The sequence below is a fragment of the Caretta caretta genome, chromosome 1, assembly GCF_965140235.1.
Source record: "Caretta caretta isolate rCarCar2 chromosome 1, rCarCar1.hap1, whole genome shotgun sequence".
Classification (NCBI taxonomy): domain Eukaryota; kingdom Metazoa; phylum Chordata; order Testudines; family Cheloniidae; genus Caretta; species Caretta caretta.
Window position 1 is genome coordinate 101,153,282 of NC_134206.1, and position 20,675 is coordinate 101,173,956.

At 41.8% G+C, this 20,675-nt stretch overlaps 1 protein-coding gene across 8 annotated transcripts in view; it reads left to right on the forward strand.

The window, feature by feature from the left end:
- The window catches only part of PCCA (propionyl-CoA carboxylase subunit alpha), a 435,625-nt gene that overhangs the window by 215,411 nt on the left and 199,539 nt on the right, over positions 1–20,675 (forward strand). For all 8 annotated transcript variants that reach the window (XM_048854281.2, XM_048854288.2, XM_048854316.2 and 5 more), the window contains 2 exons: positions 1,639–1,707; positions 2,523–2,598. In XM_048854281.2, the coding sequence (XP_048710238.1) occupies positions 1,639–1,707; positions 2,523–2,598 (145 nt within the window). The remainder of the gene's footprint in view (positions 1–1,638; positions 1,708–2,522; positions 2,599–20,675) is intronic.

The following is a 20,675-nucleotide window of genomic DNA, read 5'->3' on the forward strand; positions in this document are numbered from 1 at the left end:
TTAATAGTTATAAGAATGGGAATCAGGAAATCTGAATTTCCTGCTACATGTTTTCTTTGTGACCTTGCTATGCCTCATCATCTGTAAAATGGGGATAATAATGCCATTTACCTCACAGTTCTGATGCAGGACTAACTAACTGTTTATTAAGCGTCTTGATTTCTTATAATGAAGGTGCTGTTGAACTGCATATACAAATATATTGCGTGTGTATTAATAAATATTCAATAAAAGTTTTTAAAAAGAAAATGATCATTAAACCCATGTTAGGATGTAGTTATCATTGAAGAAAGAGAATAAAGCTACTGGGATATCTTTTAGGTCATTTGGATAATAAAGTCATCATCCTGTTCTCATGTGGATTCTTTAGACAAGAGGTTCTACATATGGTCCCTTGGTAATTGCCTAAATTAAAATATTAAAGGCCTAACAGCCGTTGTGTTGACCTTTTTTTGCCTTGCTGCAATCAGATGAGCTGCTGTTTATTAGAAAGAACCTTCCCACAGGTGGAAATTTAAGTGAGTTTCTAGGTCCCACTTGCCACCCCCTTTACAATGTAAAATATCAAAGCCCTGGTGTTTCAGCAACTTCAATTGGATTCCTCTGTCCTTAAGATCCCTGGGATGCATTTGTCAGTCTTGAATTACTTTGATTAAAAAAACACTAAAGTACTTTAGATTCCAAAGTTCAACAGCAACAATTTAATAAATATTTATTTCCCAGAAATTGCTCATTTTAAAAGTTTTATATGGCTAACCTCAATGCCACACTGATGAAATCAAACTGAGAGATGAAAACAAGAATCAGCAATATACTAACTGACTTGTTGGCTGGTTAACAGCAATCAGTTTCTTCAAAAGAAATTTTTGAACTTGTGCTATTTTTTTTCCTATGAAAATTGCGGAATCAGAGCTTTAATTGGGGCTGTGTCCTTACAAAGCAAAGCCATGGAAAAAGCTGTGTAAACATTAAACACCCAGGGGAACAGCAGCAACAGAAAAAAAAATGTTTTACAGTCGAGAGGGTGAGACAGAAAAGGAAAGTGTTACAGACATGAAAGCACCAACACTAGTATTCCTATAGAGCTGATAAGCAGAGCTCCAAAGTTCCTGCTGAATGAATCTTAGTTGTGTCCCCACTGGAGCCCTCAGAAGGGCTATAGTGGGACACAAGGGATGTGATTACATACATACTCAGAAAGGATGTGATTACAAGGGGCATCTTTCATGCCAGGTGTCAGTTGGAGGAATAATTATAATTGTATTTTATTACGGTAATTAAGTCAGCATTGGTTGCATTGAGAGTTCAGATTTAGAGTTGTATAAACCACTATAAATTGATAGTGATCAAAATCCATATCTGTTTGCTCTGGATTTTACAAGAAAAAAGTGATTTTGACTAACAGTGCAAGTCTGCATTCATTTTTTTTTTTAAAGGAGAGACAGTAATTCGTAGGTATTTTTCCCACAAGGTGGAAGTGGGAGGGGATTTTCTAGCCCTTGGTGAAAAAGAATATTTTACCTTCTCATGAAACTTGGCAAGGTTAAAAGTTTGAGATGTATGTCCTCTATGAGGTCAAAACTTGGTTTTTGTTCCACTGTGAAATTACATTTGCTTTTTTTTTTTAATATTTTGAAGGTACGTGTTGACAGTGGCATACAAGAAGGAAGTGATATTAACATTTATTATGATCCCATGATCTCAAAAGTGAGTGTTTTTTTTTAACGTTCTAATATATAAAATACTAGTTTTAGATATAAAATTTTGAAAAGAAGAGATTTTTTAGTAATGAACCAATATTTCAAAGCTGCTGGATGTGATATGCATAAAGGAAACATGAGAGAGGAGAGGCTGTATTGGAAAGGAAGTTTAATATGGAAGAAAATTTACAAATTTCTCAGATCTCTCAGAAATTAATTCACTCTTTTACTTGTTTTTTATTGTTCTTGTTATGTTTTCTGATTCCTAAAAGTATTTTAAACAATGGCCTGCAGTCTCATACTTATCCCATGTCAATCTAACTTTGTTTGATTTTTCCGAGAAATTATAGGGCTGTAGTCCCTGACAAAAAATGTTGTTAAATAGCAGTTAAAGTTTGAGTGTACTTTTCAATTATTTAAGGGTAAAATTGCTACAAGGACATTATAGTTAGTGTTGTAAAAAGCCAAGAATTAAACTTCCAAGAAAAGAAAATCTAAAGAAATATGGAAATTCAGTCAGAGTTCCTGACCTTTAATCAATTTTTTTGTGTCACTCCAAGAAGAATACAGAGTCAGATATAGACATGCTTAACTCATATAAAGAAAAGAACCTGATCTTCGGTATCTAGATGCCAGAGAGTTGAGAGTCACCTCTCTTGTTTTGGGGAAGTGCTCCAGTAGACGGACAGTAATATGTGCAAAATGATTTCTGTAAATGGAATATCTAAACATACAATCTGTGAAGTTTATTTAAAGAAAATTATTATATTTCAGACATTAAAACTGAATTTTTAGAGCTAACTTAAATACCTTTGTTTTTAGCTAATTACATATGGCTCTGATAGAGCTGAAGCATTGCAAAGAATGGAAGAAGCTTTGGACAATTATGTAATTCGAGGTAACTACAGAAATTTGGGTTCCTAGTGTGGTAGGCTGGCATCTATTTCAAGAAAACAGCTTGAAAATGTAGTAATTAGCAAATTGAGTAAAGTTCCTGCTTATTAAGTGCAAATTAAACCAGGAAAAGCTTGCGTTAATTAAGCTGAGAAGATACATCAAATCTAAAGAGACTTCATTTTTTCCTGCAGCATTTTTAGTTGAGTAATTAGTTAAATAATTTAATTAAATTACTTTCAGAAACTGATAAGAGCTCTTGCAAACTCATGGTAGATCCTGCATTTATTACCCTGTGAAATTCAAAGGCAAGTATATTGTAATCATTCATAGTACTTTAGTATAGCTACTGTGTTCTTATAGTACCACAAACCTATGTGTTGAGTTTTTTCATTCTAAAGGGTGGTGTTAGCACTGGGGGAATACCACCATACCTTACAAATTTGGACAATATTTAGAACCCGAGATGATGATGATAAACATCTCTTTCAGCTCTCTTCCCAGACCTATCTGTGAGGATCAGGTGTTTTTCTTAAGCTCTTTATGGAACATGGATGAGTCTGCCATAATGGATCTTGACTCTTTTCCCCTGTAAGCTCTGGAGAAAGTCTTTGTTTCTCCTCTCAGTTCAAAGGAGAATACAGGGAGAAATACTGTCTTGGAGGAAATTTTGTTCCACTCTCCAACCCCTGAAGGCCCGCACGCACAGAGAGAGAGAGAGAGAAGGGCTATGTGCGGAGAGACATCAGGATGAAGGCTTAGGTTACCTCTTTGGGAGTGTGGCTGAGAAAAGGAGTTAACATGCACTATGTCCTTTTTGGTTCTTCGAGTAGTGTCCCTGTGGACATCAGTGATGTCTTCCTGTAAGTGGGCCAATAAAAAAAAAATTACGTTCTGCCTATGGAGACAGAATTTCTTTTCTCCCACCCTCCCCCAACTCCATAGTCATCGACGTGGTAAACTCTTGGGGCTGTCGGTACCAAAAGAAATCCACCCCTGTGATAGGGATTGGAAGTGCTTGGACCTCTTTGGGAGGAATGCCTATTCCTTGGCCATGCTACAGTTTTGAATAGCGAATTATCGAGCCTTAATGACAAAATATGACTGTCAGTTATTTGGAACTTAACAGCTTTATCGATTAGCTTCCAGAGTCACAGCACGACCAGTTCAAAGCTATCATCCTGGAAGGTAGCTATCATCCTGCACTATAAGGTGGGTAGAAAGCTGGCTAGATTGTCGGGCTCAACGGGTAGTGATCAATGGCTCCATGTCTAGTTGGCAGCCGGTATCAAGTGGAGTGCCCCAAGGGTCGGTCCTGGGGCCGGTTTTGTTCAATATCTTCATAAATGATCTGGAGGATGGTGTGGATTGCACTCTCAGCAAATTTGCGGATGATACTAAACTGGGAGGAGTGGTAGATATGCTGGAGGGGAGGGATAGGATACAGAAGGACCTAGACAAATTGGAGGATTGGGCCAAAAGAAATCTGATGAGGTTCAATAAGGATAAGTGCAGGGTCCTGCACTTAGGACGGAAGAACCCAATGCACAGCTACAGACTAGGGACCGAATGGCTAGGCAGCAGTTCTGCGGAAAAGGACCTAGGGGTGACAGTGGACGAGAAGCTGGATATGAGTCAGCAGTGTGCCCTTGTTGCCAAGAAGGCCAATGGGATTTTGGGATGTATAAGTAGGGGCATAGCGAGCAGATCGAGGGACGTGATCGTTCCCCTCTATTCGACATTGGTGAGGCCTCATCTGGAGTACTGTGTCCAGTTTTGGGCCCCACACTTCAAGAAGGATGTGGATAAATTGGAGAGAGTCCAGCGAAGGGCAACAAAAATGATTAGGGGTCTGGAACACATGAGTTATGAGGAGAGGCTGAGGGAGCTGGGATTGTTTAGCCTGCAGAAGAGAAGAATGAGGGGGGATTTGATAGCTGCTTTCAACTACCTGAAAGGGGGTTCCAAAGAGGATGGCTCTAGACTGTTCTCAATGGTATCAGATGACAGAACGAGGAGTAATGGTCTCAAGCTGCAGTGGGGGAGGTTTAGATTGGATATTAGGAAAAACTTTTTCACTAAGAGGGTGGTGAAACACTGGAATGCGTTACCTAGGGAGGTGGTAGAATCTCCTTCCTTAGAAGTTTTTAAGGTCAGGCTTGACAAAGCCCTGGCTGGGATGATTTAACTGGGAATTGGTCCTGCTTCGAGCAGGGGGTTGGACTAGATGACCTTCTGGGGTCCCTTCCAACCCTGATATTCTATGATTCTATGATTCTAAGGACAGCTAGTAGCCAAAACAGTGCTACAGTCTGCCCTCTATGCAGCCGACACAACAGCTCGGTCCGTTTCCACGGTGATGGTTATGTGACATGTATTGTGGTTACACCTTTCGGGCTTCCCTAAAGAGGTGCAGTCAACTGTCGAAGACCTTCCCTTTGAAGGCACTAAGCACTTTGCAGAGAAGATGGATGCCTCTCTTCACACCCTTGAAGATTCCAGGGCCACTCTCTGCTCATTAGTGATGAACACATCTGGACAAAAGAGAAATTTAGTCTGCAGCCCCAACACAAATCACGCATCTCTCAATACCTGACTCAGCACTTTTATGAGCCTCGGAGAGAGAAATCTGGGTTCCCCAGGTGTAAATCATCAGGTCCACAGCCTTCCATGTTGCAAACCTCCACCTCCGAAGACCAATTGTGATGTGTTGATTGAGGTGTCAACAGACATCTCTCAAACGCTACAGCTGACCAGTGTCTCCTATCCCATTTGGCTACTGTCTTGCCATGATCTGCAGCACCTGGGAATGCATAACATCAGACCAATGGGTTTTGGAAATTGTTCACAAAGGATATTCTGTCTGCTTTACATCCCTCCCCTGTCCACAGTACCTTCCCTGTTCCTCTTCTGGGACGCTTCTCACGAGAGTTTACTGTGACGAGAAATAGATCGGCTCCTTAAGTTAGGAGCCATAGAACCAATACCTCAACATCTATGAGGCAAAGGTTTGTGTTCTGAGCAGCACAGGTTCCCAGAGTGAACCTTTCAAAGTACAAACAGGAGTCAAACAGGGCTCTATCATCGCTCCAACCATGTTTGCGGTTTTTATTGCCGTCATTCTTTACCTAATTGCTGGGAAGTTTACAGTTGACGTTGAAATCATTTACAGAATGGATGGAAAGCTGTTCAGGCTTAGCAGGCTGAAAGCCAAGAGTAAGATTTCCACAACATCTATTGTGGAACTTCAGTATGCTGATGACAACACCATCTTTACCCATTCTGAGAAAGATCTTGAATGTATTTGCTGATGCTTACGCATGTCTTGGTTTCACTCTTTAATATCAAGAAGACTAAAATGCTCTATCAGCCCTCTCCAAATGAGGTATTACATGCCCCATCTATCAAAATCAATGGATTGGCACTGGAGAATGTTGATCACTTCCTCTACCTTGGAAGTCATCTTTCATCCAAGGCAGATATTGATGCAGAAATTCAACATCGTCTGCGGTGTGACAGTGTAGCTTTTTCTTGTTTATGGCACAGGGTTTTTGAAGATCATGACATTCAAACGGACACCAAGCTTCTTGTTTATCAAGACGTTATTCTCCTAGCGCTGTTGTATGGGTCCGAAACTTGGACAACCTATAGACACCACTTGAAAGTCCTTGAGAGGCACCATCAACACTGCCTTCATAAGATTCTGAAGATCAAATGGGAAGACAGGCACACCAATATTAGTGTTCTGGAAGAGGCAAAGACCACCAGTATCGAGGCAATGATCATCCTTCAGCAATTCTGCTGGACTGGTCACGTTGTCCAGATGCCAGACTGTCGCCTCCCAAAACAGGTCCTTTTCCCTCAGCTGAAAGAAGGGTACCATAAAAATGGGTGGTCTACGGAAGCATTATAAGGACTTGCTGAAGGACAACCTAAAAAAGTGTAATATTGACATTGAAGCTTGGGAGACACTTGCCCAGGATCACTTAAAATGGAGTGAAGTCCTGCGTGATGGTCCCCTGCATTTTGAACTTGCTTGCCGACAAGCTGAAAAGGACAAGAGGCGCAGGAGGAAGGAGAGACTGGCTCCCAGTCATGGTCAACTGCCTCCTGCTGAGCCTGAAAACATCTGCCCTCGTTGTAATAGAACTTGTGGTTCAAGAATTGGCCTTATTAGCCACCTGAGGACCATAACTCTCATGGAAGATGATCAGACTCGGTGACGAGTGATCGCCCATCATCATCATCACTGTATAGACAAGCCTTTTTGAGATAAATCTTGGCCCAAATGCTATCAGTAGGAAAAACTCTCACTGACTTCACATGGGACTGGTATTTGGCCCCCAGCAGCACATCATCTGTTAATTATCTCATACTGTGTTCCGCAAAATGTTTTAAAAATAAAACAAAACAAAAAATCTGGTACTTGGGTTTTTGGGTGCTATGAACAATATACTTCATATTAATATTTATATCCTGTCATTTATAATACATCACATAACGTAATGCTCATGTGAGTCAGTTTTTAGCACGAACCAGCATAGCACAGCGTGATGTCATGGTGATGTACTTTAAATTTAGGGTTTAAATGAAAATCAGCAGATATTTTTGCATTCAGTACTTATTGTTTACATAGCTAGTGCAAAAAGAAAAGGAGTACTTGTGGCACCTTAGAGACTAACCAATTTATTTGAGCATGAGCTTTCGTGAGCTACAGCTCACTTCATCGGATGCATACTGTGGAAACTGCAGAAGACATTATATACACAGAGACCATGAAACAATACCTCCTCCCACCCCACTCTCCTGCTGGTAATAGCTTATCTAAAGTGATCACTCTTCTTACAATGTGTATGATAATCAAGTTGGGCCATTTCCAGCACAAATCCAGGTTCCCCCCCCCCCCCATCTGAAATGAAACCAGTAGGCAGAAATAAAAGATATAATATAAAGTGGTATGAATCAGCTGCTGAAAATCCTGGTTTGCAGGTCTACCCAAATTCCTTTCAATAATGTTGCAAATGTTTAATAGACACATACTTATTTTTTTTAACCTACATGTGTGTCTATAACCCAGCAAAAACCAGGAAATTTAAATTTCCGTCTGATGTCATGGAAATGATCACACCCAAACAGTCTGTAATAAACCAATGCAAGTGCCAGACCACTTCGGTGGTGACTGTCCATGAATTTGTAACCTACATGTAAAGTTCACTAAATGAAACATGACCAGACCTAACTACCTAGTAGCAGGCATTTTAGATAAAAGTTTGAGCTCAAGTTTAGAGTTTGTTTCTGACCTCTACCTTCTTTACACATTTACTCAGTTCCCATAAGAAAAAGACATGACAAAAGCAGAATTAAGGGGAAAAAGTCAGTTTTATTTATCCACAGTATGTAAGGAAAAATGCTAATGACTTCTACATGTCACATCAGGATGGGATGCAGAGATAAAGTTTCTTGACACCTTAAATGGCTGCGTCTTGGAGCAGCTAATCTTAGAACCCACAAGAGGAGAGTCCATTCTTGATTTAGTCCTAAGTGGAGTATAGGATCTGGTCCAAGAGGTGAATATAGCTGAACTGCTTGGTAATAGTGACCCTAACATAATAAAATCTAATATCCTTGTGGGGGGAGGGACTAACCCAATTAGCCCACCACAGTAGCATTTAATTTCATAAAGGGGGACTATACAAAAATGAGGAATTTAGTGAAACAGAAATTAAAAGGTACAGCACCAAAAGTGAAATCCCTGCAAGATGCATGGAAACTTTTTAAAGACACCATAATAGAGGCTCAATTTAAATGTATACCTCAAATTAAAAAACATAGTAAGAAGAACAAAAAAGTACCAGTGTGGCTAAACAACAAAGTAAAAGAAGCAGTTTAGAAGCAAAAAAGCATCCTTTAAAAAGTGTAAGTTAAATCCTATGGAGGAAAATAGAAAGAAGCATAAACTCTCTGGCAAGTGAAATGTAAACATATAATTAGGAAGGCCAAAAAATAATTTGAACAACAGCTAGCCAAAGACTCAAAAAGTAACAGCAATTTTTTTTTTAAAGTACATGAGAAGCAGAAAGCCTCCTAAATAACCTGTGGGGCCACTGGACAATCGAGATGCTAAAGGAGCACTCAAGGAAGATAAGGCCATTGTGTAGAAACTAAATAAATTCTTTGCATCGGTTCTCTCTGCTGAGGATGTGAGGGAGATTCCCAGAACTGAGCCATTCTTTTTAGGTGACCAATCTGAGGAACTGTCCCAAATTAAGGTGTCATTAGAGAGGAGGTTTTGGAACAAATTGATTAAAATTAAATAGTAATAAATCACCAGGACCAGATGGTATTCACCCAAGAGTTTTGAAGGAACTCAAATGTGAAATTACAGACCTAGACTGTGGTATGTAAATTTAAATCATTTAAATCAGCTTCTGTACCAGATGGCTGGAGAATAGCTAAGGTGATGCCAATTTTTAAACAAGACTCTAGAGGTGATCCTGACAATTACAGGCCAATAAGCCTAATTTCAGACCTGACAGATTGGTTGAAACTATAGGAAAGAACAGAATTATCAGACACATAGATGAACATAATTTGTTGGGGAAGCATCAACATGGTTTTTATAAAGGGAAATCATGCATCACCAATCTACTAGAATTCTTTGAGGGGTCAACAAGAATGTGGACAAGGGGATCTAGTGAATATAGTGTACTTAGATTTTCAGAAAGCCTTTGAAAAAGTCCCTCACCAAAGGCTCTTAAGGAAAGTAAGCTGTTGTGGGATAAGAGGGAAGATCCTCTCATGGACATAGTTAAAAGATAGGAAACAAAGGGAAGGAATAAATGGTCAGTTTTCAGAATGGAGTGGGTTTTAGCCCATGAAAGCTTGTGCACAAATAAATTTGTTAGTCTCTAAGGTGTCACAAGGACTCCTCATTGTTCTCTTCTCGTATGTCACCCATCCTCTAGTAGTTCTCAAAGATAGTTTTGAACAGTTCTGAAATTGCTTCAGCTAGTTCCTCAAGCATCATAGCATGAATTTTGTCAGGCCCTTCCAACTTGAATACATGTAACTTTTCCTAAATTTTCTTTAACCAGTTCTTTCTCTATTTTGGCTTGTATTCCTTCCCTCTTGTTAGTATTAGTTGTTTTGAGTAGCTGATTGCCATTAGCCTTTTTAGTGAAGACTGAAGCAAAATAAGCATTGAACACCTTAGTCTTTTTGATGTCATAAATTATTAGCTCTCCTTCCTCACTAAGTAGAGGACCTATACTTTCCTTCATTATTCTTTACGTCCTAATGTATTTAAAGAACCTCTTCTGATTGCCTTTTATGTCCCATGCTAGGTTTCTGCCTTAGTCTTTCTGATTTTGTCCATACGTGCTTGTGCTATTCCTTTGTACTCTTCCATGGCAATTTATCCATGGTTCCAATTTTTGTAGCATTCCTTTTTGTTTTTCAATTCATGTTGGGCTGGCACACATTTCTCTCACGTAGAACCTAGCTCCTTAAATTTGGGAATTCCTGCCTTGTTTTCTTAATTTTGCGGTCTTAATCTTTCATGAGTATTCTTTTTGGTATTTAAATATTTATATTTGATGTTTATTCTTGTTTATAATCTTGCCAAGATTAAAAAGATTTTACCTGTGAGAAAAAGGTAGTATGATGAAAGAGATAAAAATAAAAGTGAATAGGAAAGTAATATAACAATAAGCCCAAATATTAATCCGTAGGGCACCAGTTTTAGCTTAGGGTGAGGTCCTAAAATTTAATGAGTTTACAGGACTCACCATACTCTTTGGGAGATACTAGTTTCTGTTTGAAAAGCAACACAGTTTTGCACAGCCGAAAATCTTTGCCTTGCATTTATTTAAGACTGAGTATTCATGGATACCAAACTGTCTCTCATCTCTAGAGAGGGTGATGCCTAATGGGATAATTTCAAAAAGCTTGTTTATACTGTAATCATCTGAACTATATTGACACATACAGAACTTCAGTTTCTAGCTCTGTTGGCCCTTTACTTGAACTTGTGTATGTTAATGTTTTAAACAAAAATGGCAAAGAAGAAATATGAAGTTCCATCTTGTTAACACTTTGGCATTTACATCCCAATATTAAAAATATCTTGTTTTTTGTTCTAACATAGTGTACACATTTTTAATTTAAAATGTTAATGCTAAGTTTTTTGTTTTAATTTATTAAACCAGTATTACATCAGAATGAAAACTACTTTGTCACCTCCCATCTAAATGGCAGCCACAAGTAGTAGAAGGCTCAGGATAATTAACACCTCATTTTGAAATTCATGCATTGTATACTTGATTTTATATATTTTTATATATATGAATTTTCAGAACAGTGAAGTCCCACCAAATGCTGTACTTTGCACTACTCCTTTTAAAAAAAAAGAACAAAACCTGCTTGGATCTATACATAATTTTATATTAATATTTTGTGCTTTATACAAATTGTCTGTTTCTCTTTATGTAATAAACTGCACAGCACAAGGGGGAAATTTTTAGTTTTATATGGTGTTTTAGGTAAACATCTTCAGGTAAAATTCATTTGAGTCATACAGGACAGTGGGGTGGGAGGAGGTATTGTTTCATGATCTTTGTGTGTGTATAATGTCTTCTGCAGTTTCCAAGGTAGGCATCCGATGAAGTGAGCTGTAGCTCACGAAAGCTCATGCTCAAATAAATTGATTAGTCTCTAAGGTGCCACAAGTACTCCTATCTGATCATTAAAAGAAAAGAAGACTTTGTTTGCCAGTGCTGCCAATCCAGCATCTTTCATAAGCACTAAATTTACTTAAAAGATGTTTAGTAAAATTAGCTTGCTTGCTAGGAAAAATCAACTTCCAGTAGTGTCCCTATGGGTGCTCCACTGCAGGTGTGCTTGCATCCCTGTGCTGCTAATCAGAGAACTTCAGTAATAGTGTCCATTGGAACACAGCACACACGGGCTAACCCTCTTCAGTTCCTTCTTAACCGTCCCTGGCTAGTCATCTTTAACCCCAGGTAGTCGCACTGTAATTCGGGGAGGAGTTCCTCATCAAGGGGGAGAAGGCGGTTTAGTAGGATCTGAACGAGGATCTTCCCTGCAGTGGAGAGGAGGGCAATACCTCTGTGGTTCCTGCACAAAGATTTGTCCCCTTTCTTGAATATTATAACAACGTTGGCATTCTTAAAGTCAGGTGGAATTTCTTTGCAGGTTCAGATTGTGTCGAGAAGTTGGCAAAGTTTGTGCTGGAGCATTGTTCTACCAGCTGTAAAAACCTTAGCTGGGATGCTGTCTGGGCCCATCTCAACACTGGGAAAACCGATTCACTCTACCAGCCCTCACCTGCATAAACTACTCTTCAGACTCCACAAATCACCATCAGCAGAGGACCTCTGGAAAATATGGACCATTTTCCATACCTTGGCAGCTACCTCTCTCAAACAGCCAGCATTGACACAGAATTTGAATACAGGATCTGCTGTGTCAGCACATCCTTTGGAAGACTACTGAAACGAGTCTTCAATGATTGGGATCTGAAAACGTAAACCAAGATCTTGGTGATTAAGGCAGTGTCATCCCCACCCTTCTCTATGGGTGTGAGACCTGGGTAACTTATAGACGACATCTCAAGCGCATCCAACAGTGCTGCATCAGGAGGATTCTCAGGATCAGCTGGGAAGACTGATGCACTAACATCAGCATGCTCTCTGCTGCCAACATCAGCAGTATAGACGTGCAGGTCATGAAACATCAACTCCACTGAGCTGGCCGCTATGTACGTATGCCTGACACTTGCCTACCGAAGCAAGTACTCTTCTCTCAGTTAAGTCAGGGAAGCAGGGCTCACGGAGGGCAGCTGAAGTGCTTCAAAGACGTACTGAAACTACACCTTAAAAAGGGAGGCATCAATCCAACAAACTGGGAGGACTCGGCACGGAACAGAACACAGTGGCGCCACACCATACACCAAGGCACCATACACCAAGGAGAACAGACGCGTTCATGAGACAGAGAAGCGACAAAAGAGGAAAGAGAGGGCACAACAGTCCAGCCAACAACTATGTCTTCTCCAAAATTACACCTATTACTTCGGTGGGAAAATCTCCAGGGCAAGAATTGGGCTTCTCAGCCATTTGAAAACCCACCAATGAACCCCCTTGGCAGACATCCTGGCATTGAGGGATAGCCGAAGAAGGATAGCTAGTCAGTCTCCTAATTCTAGTTCTAGCTGTAGTTTTCCCCGTTACTTTATTTTATCCTTTTTTAAAAAAAAAGTTGGTTTTCTTCCTGCCTTTTCTCCCCCAGCAGGGAACCTTTCCCCAAATGGGGTATGTCTGGTTCACTGGGCTTCAAGAATTTCCTCCCTTGTAAAGAAGCTATCTTGATCACGAATAAGCACAGTCAGTGCATTTGCTGCCTTGGGGAAGGCCACATACAACAGAAGTGTGGTCTTTGCCAACAGCTCTGGCCTAGATCCCACAAAGACAGAGAGCTCCACCAGAAGATTATCTTCATGGAGGCAGCTCTCTGACCCCAGTCATCTGTAGATAGGAGTCTTCCCCCACAGACTTCTACATGTAAGGGCTGAAGGTCAAAGAAACAGCTGCAGACCCCTCTCACAAACCTTTTAAGAAGAGAGAGGGAACCCCCCCGCCCCACCCCCCAGTGAGATAGCAGCAAGCAGTCACCATCTTGCTTGGTATCTTTGGCACCACTGCCACTGAGGCCATCTCAGTCAACACCCAGGCTCATGGAAACTGACAGTAACTGGTACTGCTGACGGCCACAGGCCCGATGGGCATAAGTGTCAAGTCATTGGCACCGAAGGACTGGAGTAAGCACTCTCCTAAAAAGACTCTTCCAGTACGCGAGCCTGCATCATACTGCTGGCTGTGGCTCAACTGGCACAAGAGTAACCGGTGTGGGCAAGATCCCCATCCCCACTGGCACTGCCATGGATGGTGAGACAATCGGTATAGGCAGAACTCTGCCATTCAAGAGCCCTCCACATGCTGGAAATAGCAGCATCCCCGCCTCTTGGTACCAAGACCTCTGCAATGAGCCTCTACTCTGTCATGCCATGCCCCTCCGCTATCTAGCGAGTGTTCAAGCAGTGAGCCTGAGGAGGTGGTGTTGCAGTACTTCTCCCAAACTCCATATGGTGCTCACTACCAACTAGCGCCCAAGGATATACCCACAGATGGCCCCACCACCACCATCCTGATATGTCCACCCCTGGGCACCACCACTGGGCTTTGACACCACCTCCCAGTAGTCATATTGGGACCCTTGGGTGACGCATCATCAACATGCGTCTTGATCTCTGAGTCTCACTCGAGAACCCTTGAGGCACACTCTCTTGGCCGCACCATCCAGGGCTTTTTGGAACTGCCTCAAGACTTAGAGGAACAGGAAACTGGTACCAAGGAGGAAGTGATACTGAGGACTATATCCACCTCCTCCGGACGAAGCCATCATGCCTTCTACACCATCTTTGGTGGATGACTTTTGTCTCTTTCAGGAACTGGCAAAGAGGGTGGCAGACACTTTCCAGATTCAATTGGTGGAAATGAGGAGTACCCACCATCAGCTCTTGATATCCTCCATTCATTGGCCTTCTCAACGATCATCCTCCTGATTAATGAGGCCACTTTAGACCTGGCAAAGACTGTCTGGCAAATTCCAGCATCAGTGGCCCCGACCTGCAAGCAGGCAGACAAAAAATACTATGTCCCCCGCTAAGGAATCTGAATTCCTGTTCTCCCACCTAGCACCAAACTCCATTATGGTGGATGCTCTCAACTCTCACGGCTTCTCGCTCTGACAGGGATTGGAAGCACCTGGATCTGTTTGCAAGAAAAGTGTACTCCTCAGCCAGTCTACCATTTTGTATTGCCCGCTACCAGGCCCTCATGGCGAAATATGTTACATAAACTACTTAAAGCTGAATGACTTTATTGAAAAGATGCCAGAATCATGACTCATTCAAGGCCATTATCCAGGAGGGCCAATTAGTGGCAAAGACATTGCTGCAATCTGCCCTCAATGTGGCCGACATGGTGGCTACGTAATCTTCATGGATGTGGTGATGCGACGAGCGTTATGGCCTCATTTGTCAGGATTCCCGAAAGAGGTGTAGTCCACTGTTGAGGACCTTCCCTTTTAGGGCACGAAGCTCTTCTCCAAGAAGACTGGCACTTCCCTTCACACCCTGAAGTATTCCATGGCAACCCTCCAGTCACTGGGTATCTATACGCCAGGACAAAAGAGATTATTTCATCCCCAATTACAGCATAGACCACACGCATCTCAGTACCAACCTCAGTGCCACTACGAGCAGCAAAGAAAGAAAGGGAAAATGCCCTAAATGAAAATAATCTAGTTCCCAGTCTTCATCCTAAACCTCTACATCTAAACACCACTTCTGATGGGCAGGTTTTGAGGTGCCGTTAGATCACTCCCCAACTGACACACTGACCATCATTCCACACCGATTTGGTCACCAATTAGCAGTATTCCACAGTGCCTGGGAATGCATAACATCGGATCGATGGGTCCTATAGATAATCTGAAGTAGGTACTCCATTCAGTTTACCTCCCTATCCCCTGCACAACACTATTCCCAATCCCTCTTCAGGGACTCTTCTCACGAGAGTTTGCTATGACACGAGGTAGAACCTCTAGTTAGGAGCTATATAACCAGTACTTCAACATCTATGAGGCAAAGGTATTTCCCAATACCCAAAAGAAGGGAGGTTGGAGACTCATGCTAGATCTCAGTGCTCTCAACAGGTTTGTCAAGGCTCAAAAATTCAAGATGGTCACTTTATTGACGATTGTTCCGGCATTGGAACAGGGAGACTGGTTTTTGGCTCTTGACCTCTAGGACACCTATTTTCACATCTTGGTCCTACTGATTCTTAGACGATTTCTCAGATTCACGACCACTACTAATGCAGAGTGTTTCCCTTAGGGCTCTAATCAACCCAGAGGGAATTGTCCAAGGTGCTCTCAGTGGTTGCTGCTCATTTACACTCTCAAAGGATAATGATTTACCCATACTTGGATGATTGCCTTCTCAGAGCCCAATCTCTCTGGGAGTCTCACCAAGTCACTGATACGACAATACATTTATTTACAGAACTGGGTCTACAGATGAGCACCCAGAAGTCAACCCTCACTCCAGTCCAATGCCTAGAATTCATAGGGGTCGACCTCAATGCATTATAGGCCAAAGCCCTCTTACCTCAACACAAATTTCTATCCTTAGTCACACTCATACACACCATTCAAAGCAGCCCAGAAATACCAACGAGGCTTCACATCCAACTCTTGGGATATACGGCAGTGGGCATGGTAGTGATACCTCATGCCAGGCTCCAGATGCAATGCCTCCAAATGTGGTTTGGCTCGGTTTAAAAAATGAACAAGAACAGGTTGGATAAACTGCTGTCACTACCCATTAGGATCAAAAACTCCTTAAAAGGGTGGAAGGACCCAGCCAATGTTTGCAAAGGGACCTCTTCTCGTAAATATCACCGTCATTACTCCTCACAACTGACGCATCACTCATAGGGTGAGACACGCACATAACGGCCTCATGACAAAAGGCAAATGGTTGCCTGTGGGGAGATCCCCTACATCAGTCTTTTTGAGCTAAAAGGTGTCAGGAATGCCTGTGCCCATTTCCTCCTGCTCATCAGAGGATCACACACACAGATTCTGATAGACAACTTTGCCAGTATGTACTACGCCAGTCAGCAGGGGGAGCCAGATCACCTTCCCTATGTGCAGAAGCGATGAGATTATGGAATTGATGCATCTCCCACAATGTTATACTGTCTGCGGCATATCTCCCAGGTACACAGCTCAATAGCAGACAGTCTCAGTAGCAAATACCCACATGACCATGAGTGGAAGAGACACCTGTCCATATTTCACAACCTATTCAGTTGATGGGGGACACAGTCTACAGATCTGTTCACCACTTACCTGAACAAGAAGTGTCCATACTATGGTTCCAGAGCAAGGATGGGACTACACTCATTAAGCGATGCTCTCCTTTACCCTACTGTCAAAGGTCCTGCTGAAAATAAAAAGGGATGGAGCTTGTGTCATTCTGATTATTCCTACTTGGCTGAGGACAGACCTGGTATCCTTATCTGTCACAGCTTGCGACGTGTCTGCTGATCTCTCTCACAGCCGTTCTGCACCTGCTCTCATAGAACAAAGGACATACCCTATATCCCAACCGGGGGATTCTCTGCCTCAAGGCATGCCTCCTGTTTGGTTCCAACACCTAGAAGGCTCCTGTTCAAGAGAGGTATAAGAGGTTCTATTACATAGTAGAAAGAACTCAGCATGACGCACTTACCTGTAGAAATGGCCCGGGTTTCAGATTTGGTGCACGTCTCAACAAATCTCCCCAGCATCCTTGACTCTTCCACATATCCTAGACTATGCTTTAACCCATAAATGGGCTGGACTATCTCTAAGCTCTCTCAGGGTTTACCTAATGGGTATTACAGCCTTTCACCAACCTGTAGAGGGGTACTCAGTGCTGTCACACCCAACTACAAAAAGTTTCCTCAAGAGTATAGTAAAATTCTTCCCACAACCTCTACATCCTACCCCCATGTTGAATCTTGTACTGAAAAGACTGACTAGACCCCCCCCCCCTTGAACCCATGGCCACCTGTTCCTAATGTACCTATCCATGAAAATGGCCTTCCTGGTAGCCATTACCTCAGCCAACAGAATAGGAGAGAGTGCAGCTCTGATGGCATGTCTTCCCTATACTATATTTTTCCAGACAAGGTGACACTCGGACCACACCCAAAATTCATCCCTAAGGTAACCTCTCACTTTCACTTGAATCAGTTAATTTGCCTTCCAATCTTCTATCCCAAGCTTCACCAAGACAACAGGGAGGCTATATTGCATACTCTGGGTGTCAGGAGAGCCCTGGCCTTCTACCTGGACAGGAAAAAGGCCTTCAGGAAGTCCCCTAGGCTTTTCCTCTCTATGGTGGAAAGATCCAAGGGCTCAGCAGTATCAGCCCAAAGACTTTCCAAGTGAATCTCAATTTGTATCAGACATAGTTACCAAGTTTGTAAAGTGGCCACTCCAGATGCCATTTGTACACACTCCACAAGGTCAATCTCCTCATCCGTTGTCTTCCTTAAGGATGTCCCTATCTCAAAGATCCGTAGAGCAGCGATGTGGTTGTCAGCCCACGCTTTCACAGAACACTGTGATCAGTGGGTAGTCTGCCTCCGATGCCATCTTCAGCTCCAGGGTGCTGTCTTTTGCAACAGACCCACCTCTGAAGTCCTGATGCTTCAGAAGGGGTACTGCTCAGGAGTCACCTGTAGTGGCTACTCAAAGAAGTTGTTACTCACCTGGTTCAGTAATGATGTTTCTTCGAGATGTGTCCCTATGAGTGCTCCACAACCTGCCCTCCTCCCCTCTACTTTGGAGTTCTTGTCAATGACTCTGGTGGAGAAGGAACTGAGGAGAGTTAGCCCATGCACGCTGGCTAGCCTCATGGTGCAACATGAGGAGAGACGGCATATGTGCAGGCCTAATGGACACTGCTAGTAAAGTTCTCCAATCAGCAGCTCAGGAACCAAGCACACCTACACTGGCATACTCATAAGAGGGCACATCTCAAAGAACCATTGTTACTGCACAAGGTGAGTAATTCCTTACTTTACATAGTTAGGCTGAGATTTGGGAATTGGGCTTCCAGATTCCTTAGGGTCACTTTGAGCACCTCAGCATTAAATTTTATTCCAAACATCCAAGCTGCATAATTACTGTGCAGGCCGTTTTCAAGTTATGCTTTCAGATAGTTTCATGGCTTCGCTCCTTATACATCTAAGCGGTAGCTCTTGATCCGCCTTGAAATGTCTCCTGCTTCCTCAATGTATATAGAACATATGTACTGGATTATTATTGTTAGGAACATTATTGAATGCTGACTTGTGCTCAGTGCCTGCATAGTACATGGAGTAAGACACTCCCTGTAACTAGCTGTGCAGAGAAGAATGCAGGTTGTGTCTTCACTGGAATCTGGTAAGCATTTGATCCACTTTCTGTTTCCCAAACTTGCCCCCACTTACTCCTATCTACAACCATACTCCACTTTGTGATGAATAGCTCCTCAACCCACAATATGTCTTTGTTGTCTCTTTATTTAGGGTTAAACTAGGCCTGGCTCTGAACAGATTTTCTTCTAAGGGGTACAGGAAACAGCAATGTGTCGTCTGCGAAGGGTGTACTACTAGCTAGTACTGCAGGCAGAGTTTCAGTCCCAAGAATGATTAAGTTTGGGCATGGAAAGAGTGTTCCCATGGTCCTTTCACACTCTGTGTGTCTGCTCGTGCCATCGTGGCTGCACGGAGGAGAATGCATGCCAGAGTTCTTTAGTGGCATAGCAGGTGTCATTATTCTTCCAGTTCCTGCTCCCAGTGCCCTTGGATGGATTATACTTCACACAGGCATAGGCCAGGATTTACAAAACAAGGTAACTAAAGTTAGACTCTTAAATAAGTGGCCTGGTTGGTTTAAAAGTGCTGAACCTGCAGAAGCTTCCATTGACTTCAGTGGGCACTTCTGAGGTCTGAGCGTTTTTGAAAATCTGCCCACTAACTCAGGTGCTTAAATATGGATTTAGGAGCCTAAGCTGAACATCTTGGCCATAATGTGTCTCTCTACCATTGATGTAGCATGGTACCTCTTACCCCAGCCTCTTTAGGAGTCTTAGTGGAGTTCTTAGATTATAATCTCTTTAGAGGAAAGTCCCTCTTCCTCTCTGCCTTGAGCAGATCTGAGCACATCATCTGTACTCTACAAGTAAAGTAAAATGGTGAAATTGGAGGTGATCTATTTTTTGTCCCTTTAAAATAGGCTTCCTTCATTTGCATCTATATATTGTTTTAACTTCAGTGTAAACTGCTTGTTTGCTTTTTAAAGCAAATTTTATTTGCTTTCATTGAAATTTTGCATATTTTCCACAGTGAACTGCAATGTACAATACCTGAAATATCAGTTTCTTAGGGAGGAGGAAGGTTGAAAAAAAATCACTTTTATAATATTTGTAACAGTATTACCTTTGAGGCGTCAGTCAGTTTACAGTGCTGTTTAATGTGTAGTGGAAGCTTACAACTACTGTACACTGAAATAAGAAATCCTAGAATTCACTAGCCAAGTATCAAGACTGAAAGTAGGACTCACTGAAGTAATACTCAGTTCAATTATCGGAACACAAAACCTGTCCTCTATTTTCTACACTAGATATCTAAATTATTACTCTTGATAGGTCCAAGTTCTTCCATTGACAAGTAATCTGCTTTTAGATTCTGGACTTATAGCCTTCTGAGTGACCAATGGTCTAACAGCAACACGTTTTTACCCACTGATCTTTCAGTACAGTCCACTGATGACAAGCTTCCTTGAGTTCAAACATAGATTTGTCTTGAGTTGATACAATTCTAATTTTATCCAATGACTACTGAAGGAAAATTGAATGTCCTTCAATATTAAGTCTGATTATTTACTTCTATGGGGGGATTTGGAGTTGGAGTGTCTCAATATTAGCTTCTATTATGTTTTTTTAATATATGTTAATAGGTCAAGTTTGGAAAGGTGAACCAGTCTTGCAGCCCTTTTGTGTCTCTTGGATTTTTACCAAACTATCTCTTTAATTTCTGAATTCTCAAAGATGTAAGGGTGTTTTCTTTAAATAGCTGAAGCAAGCTATTAGTAAAAGAAATCCTAACGTACCTAATATTTAAGCAGATACTATGTGTTTCTCAACCACCCGCCCACTAACGAGTCTATCTTTGTAGGTTTCAGAGTAGCAGCAGTGTTAGTCTGTATTCACAAAAAGAAAAGGAGTACTTGTGGCAGCTTAGAGACTAACAAATTTATTTGAGTGTAAGCTTTCGTGAGCTACAGCTCACTGTTCACTGAACAAAATATTTAAAACCTAGCATGATCTGGAAAGTTTTCTGTAGTGTATTTCTATCTCCAGGAATTGTGTTTAAAATGATTGTTTAATTAAAATGGGCACCT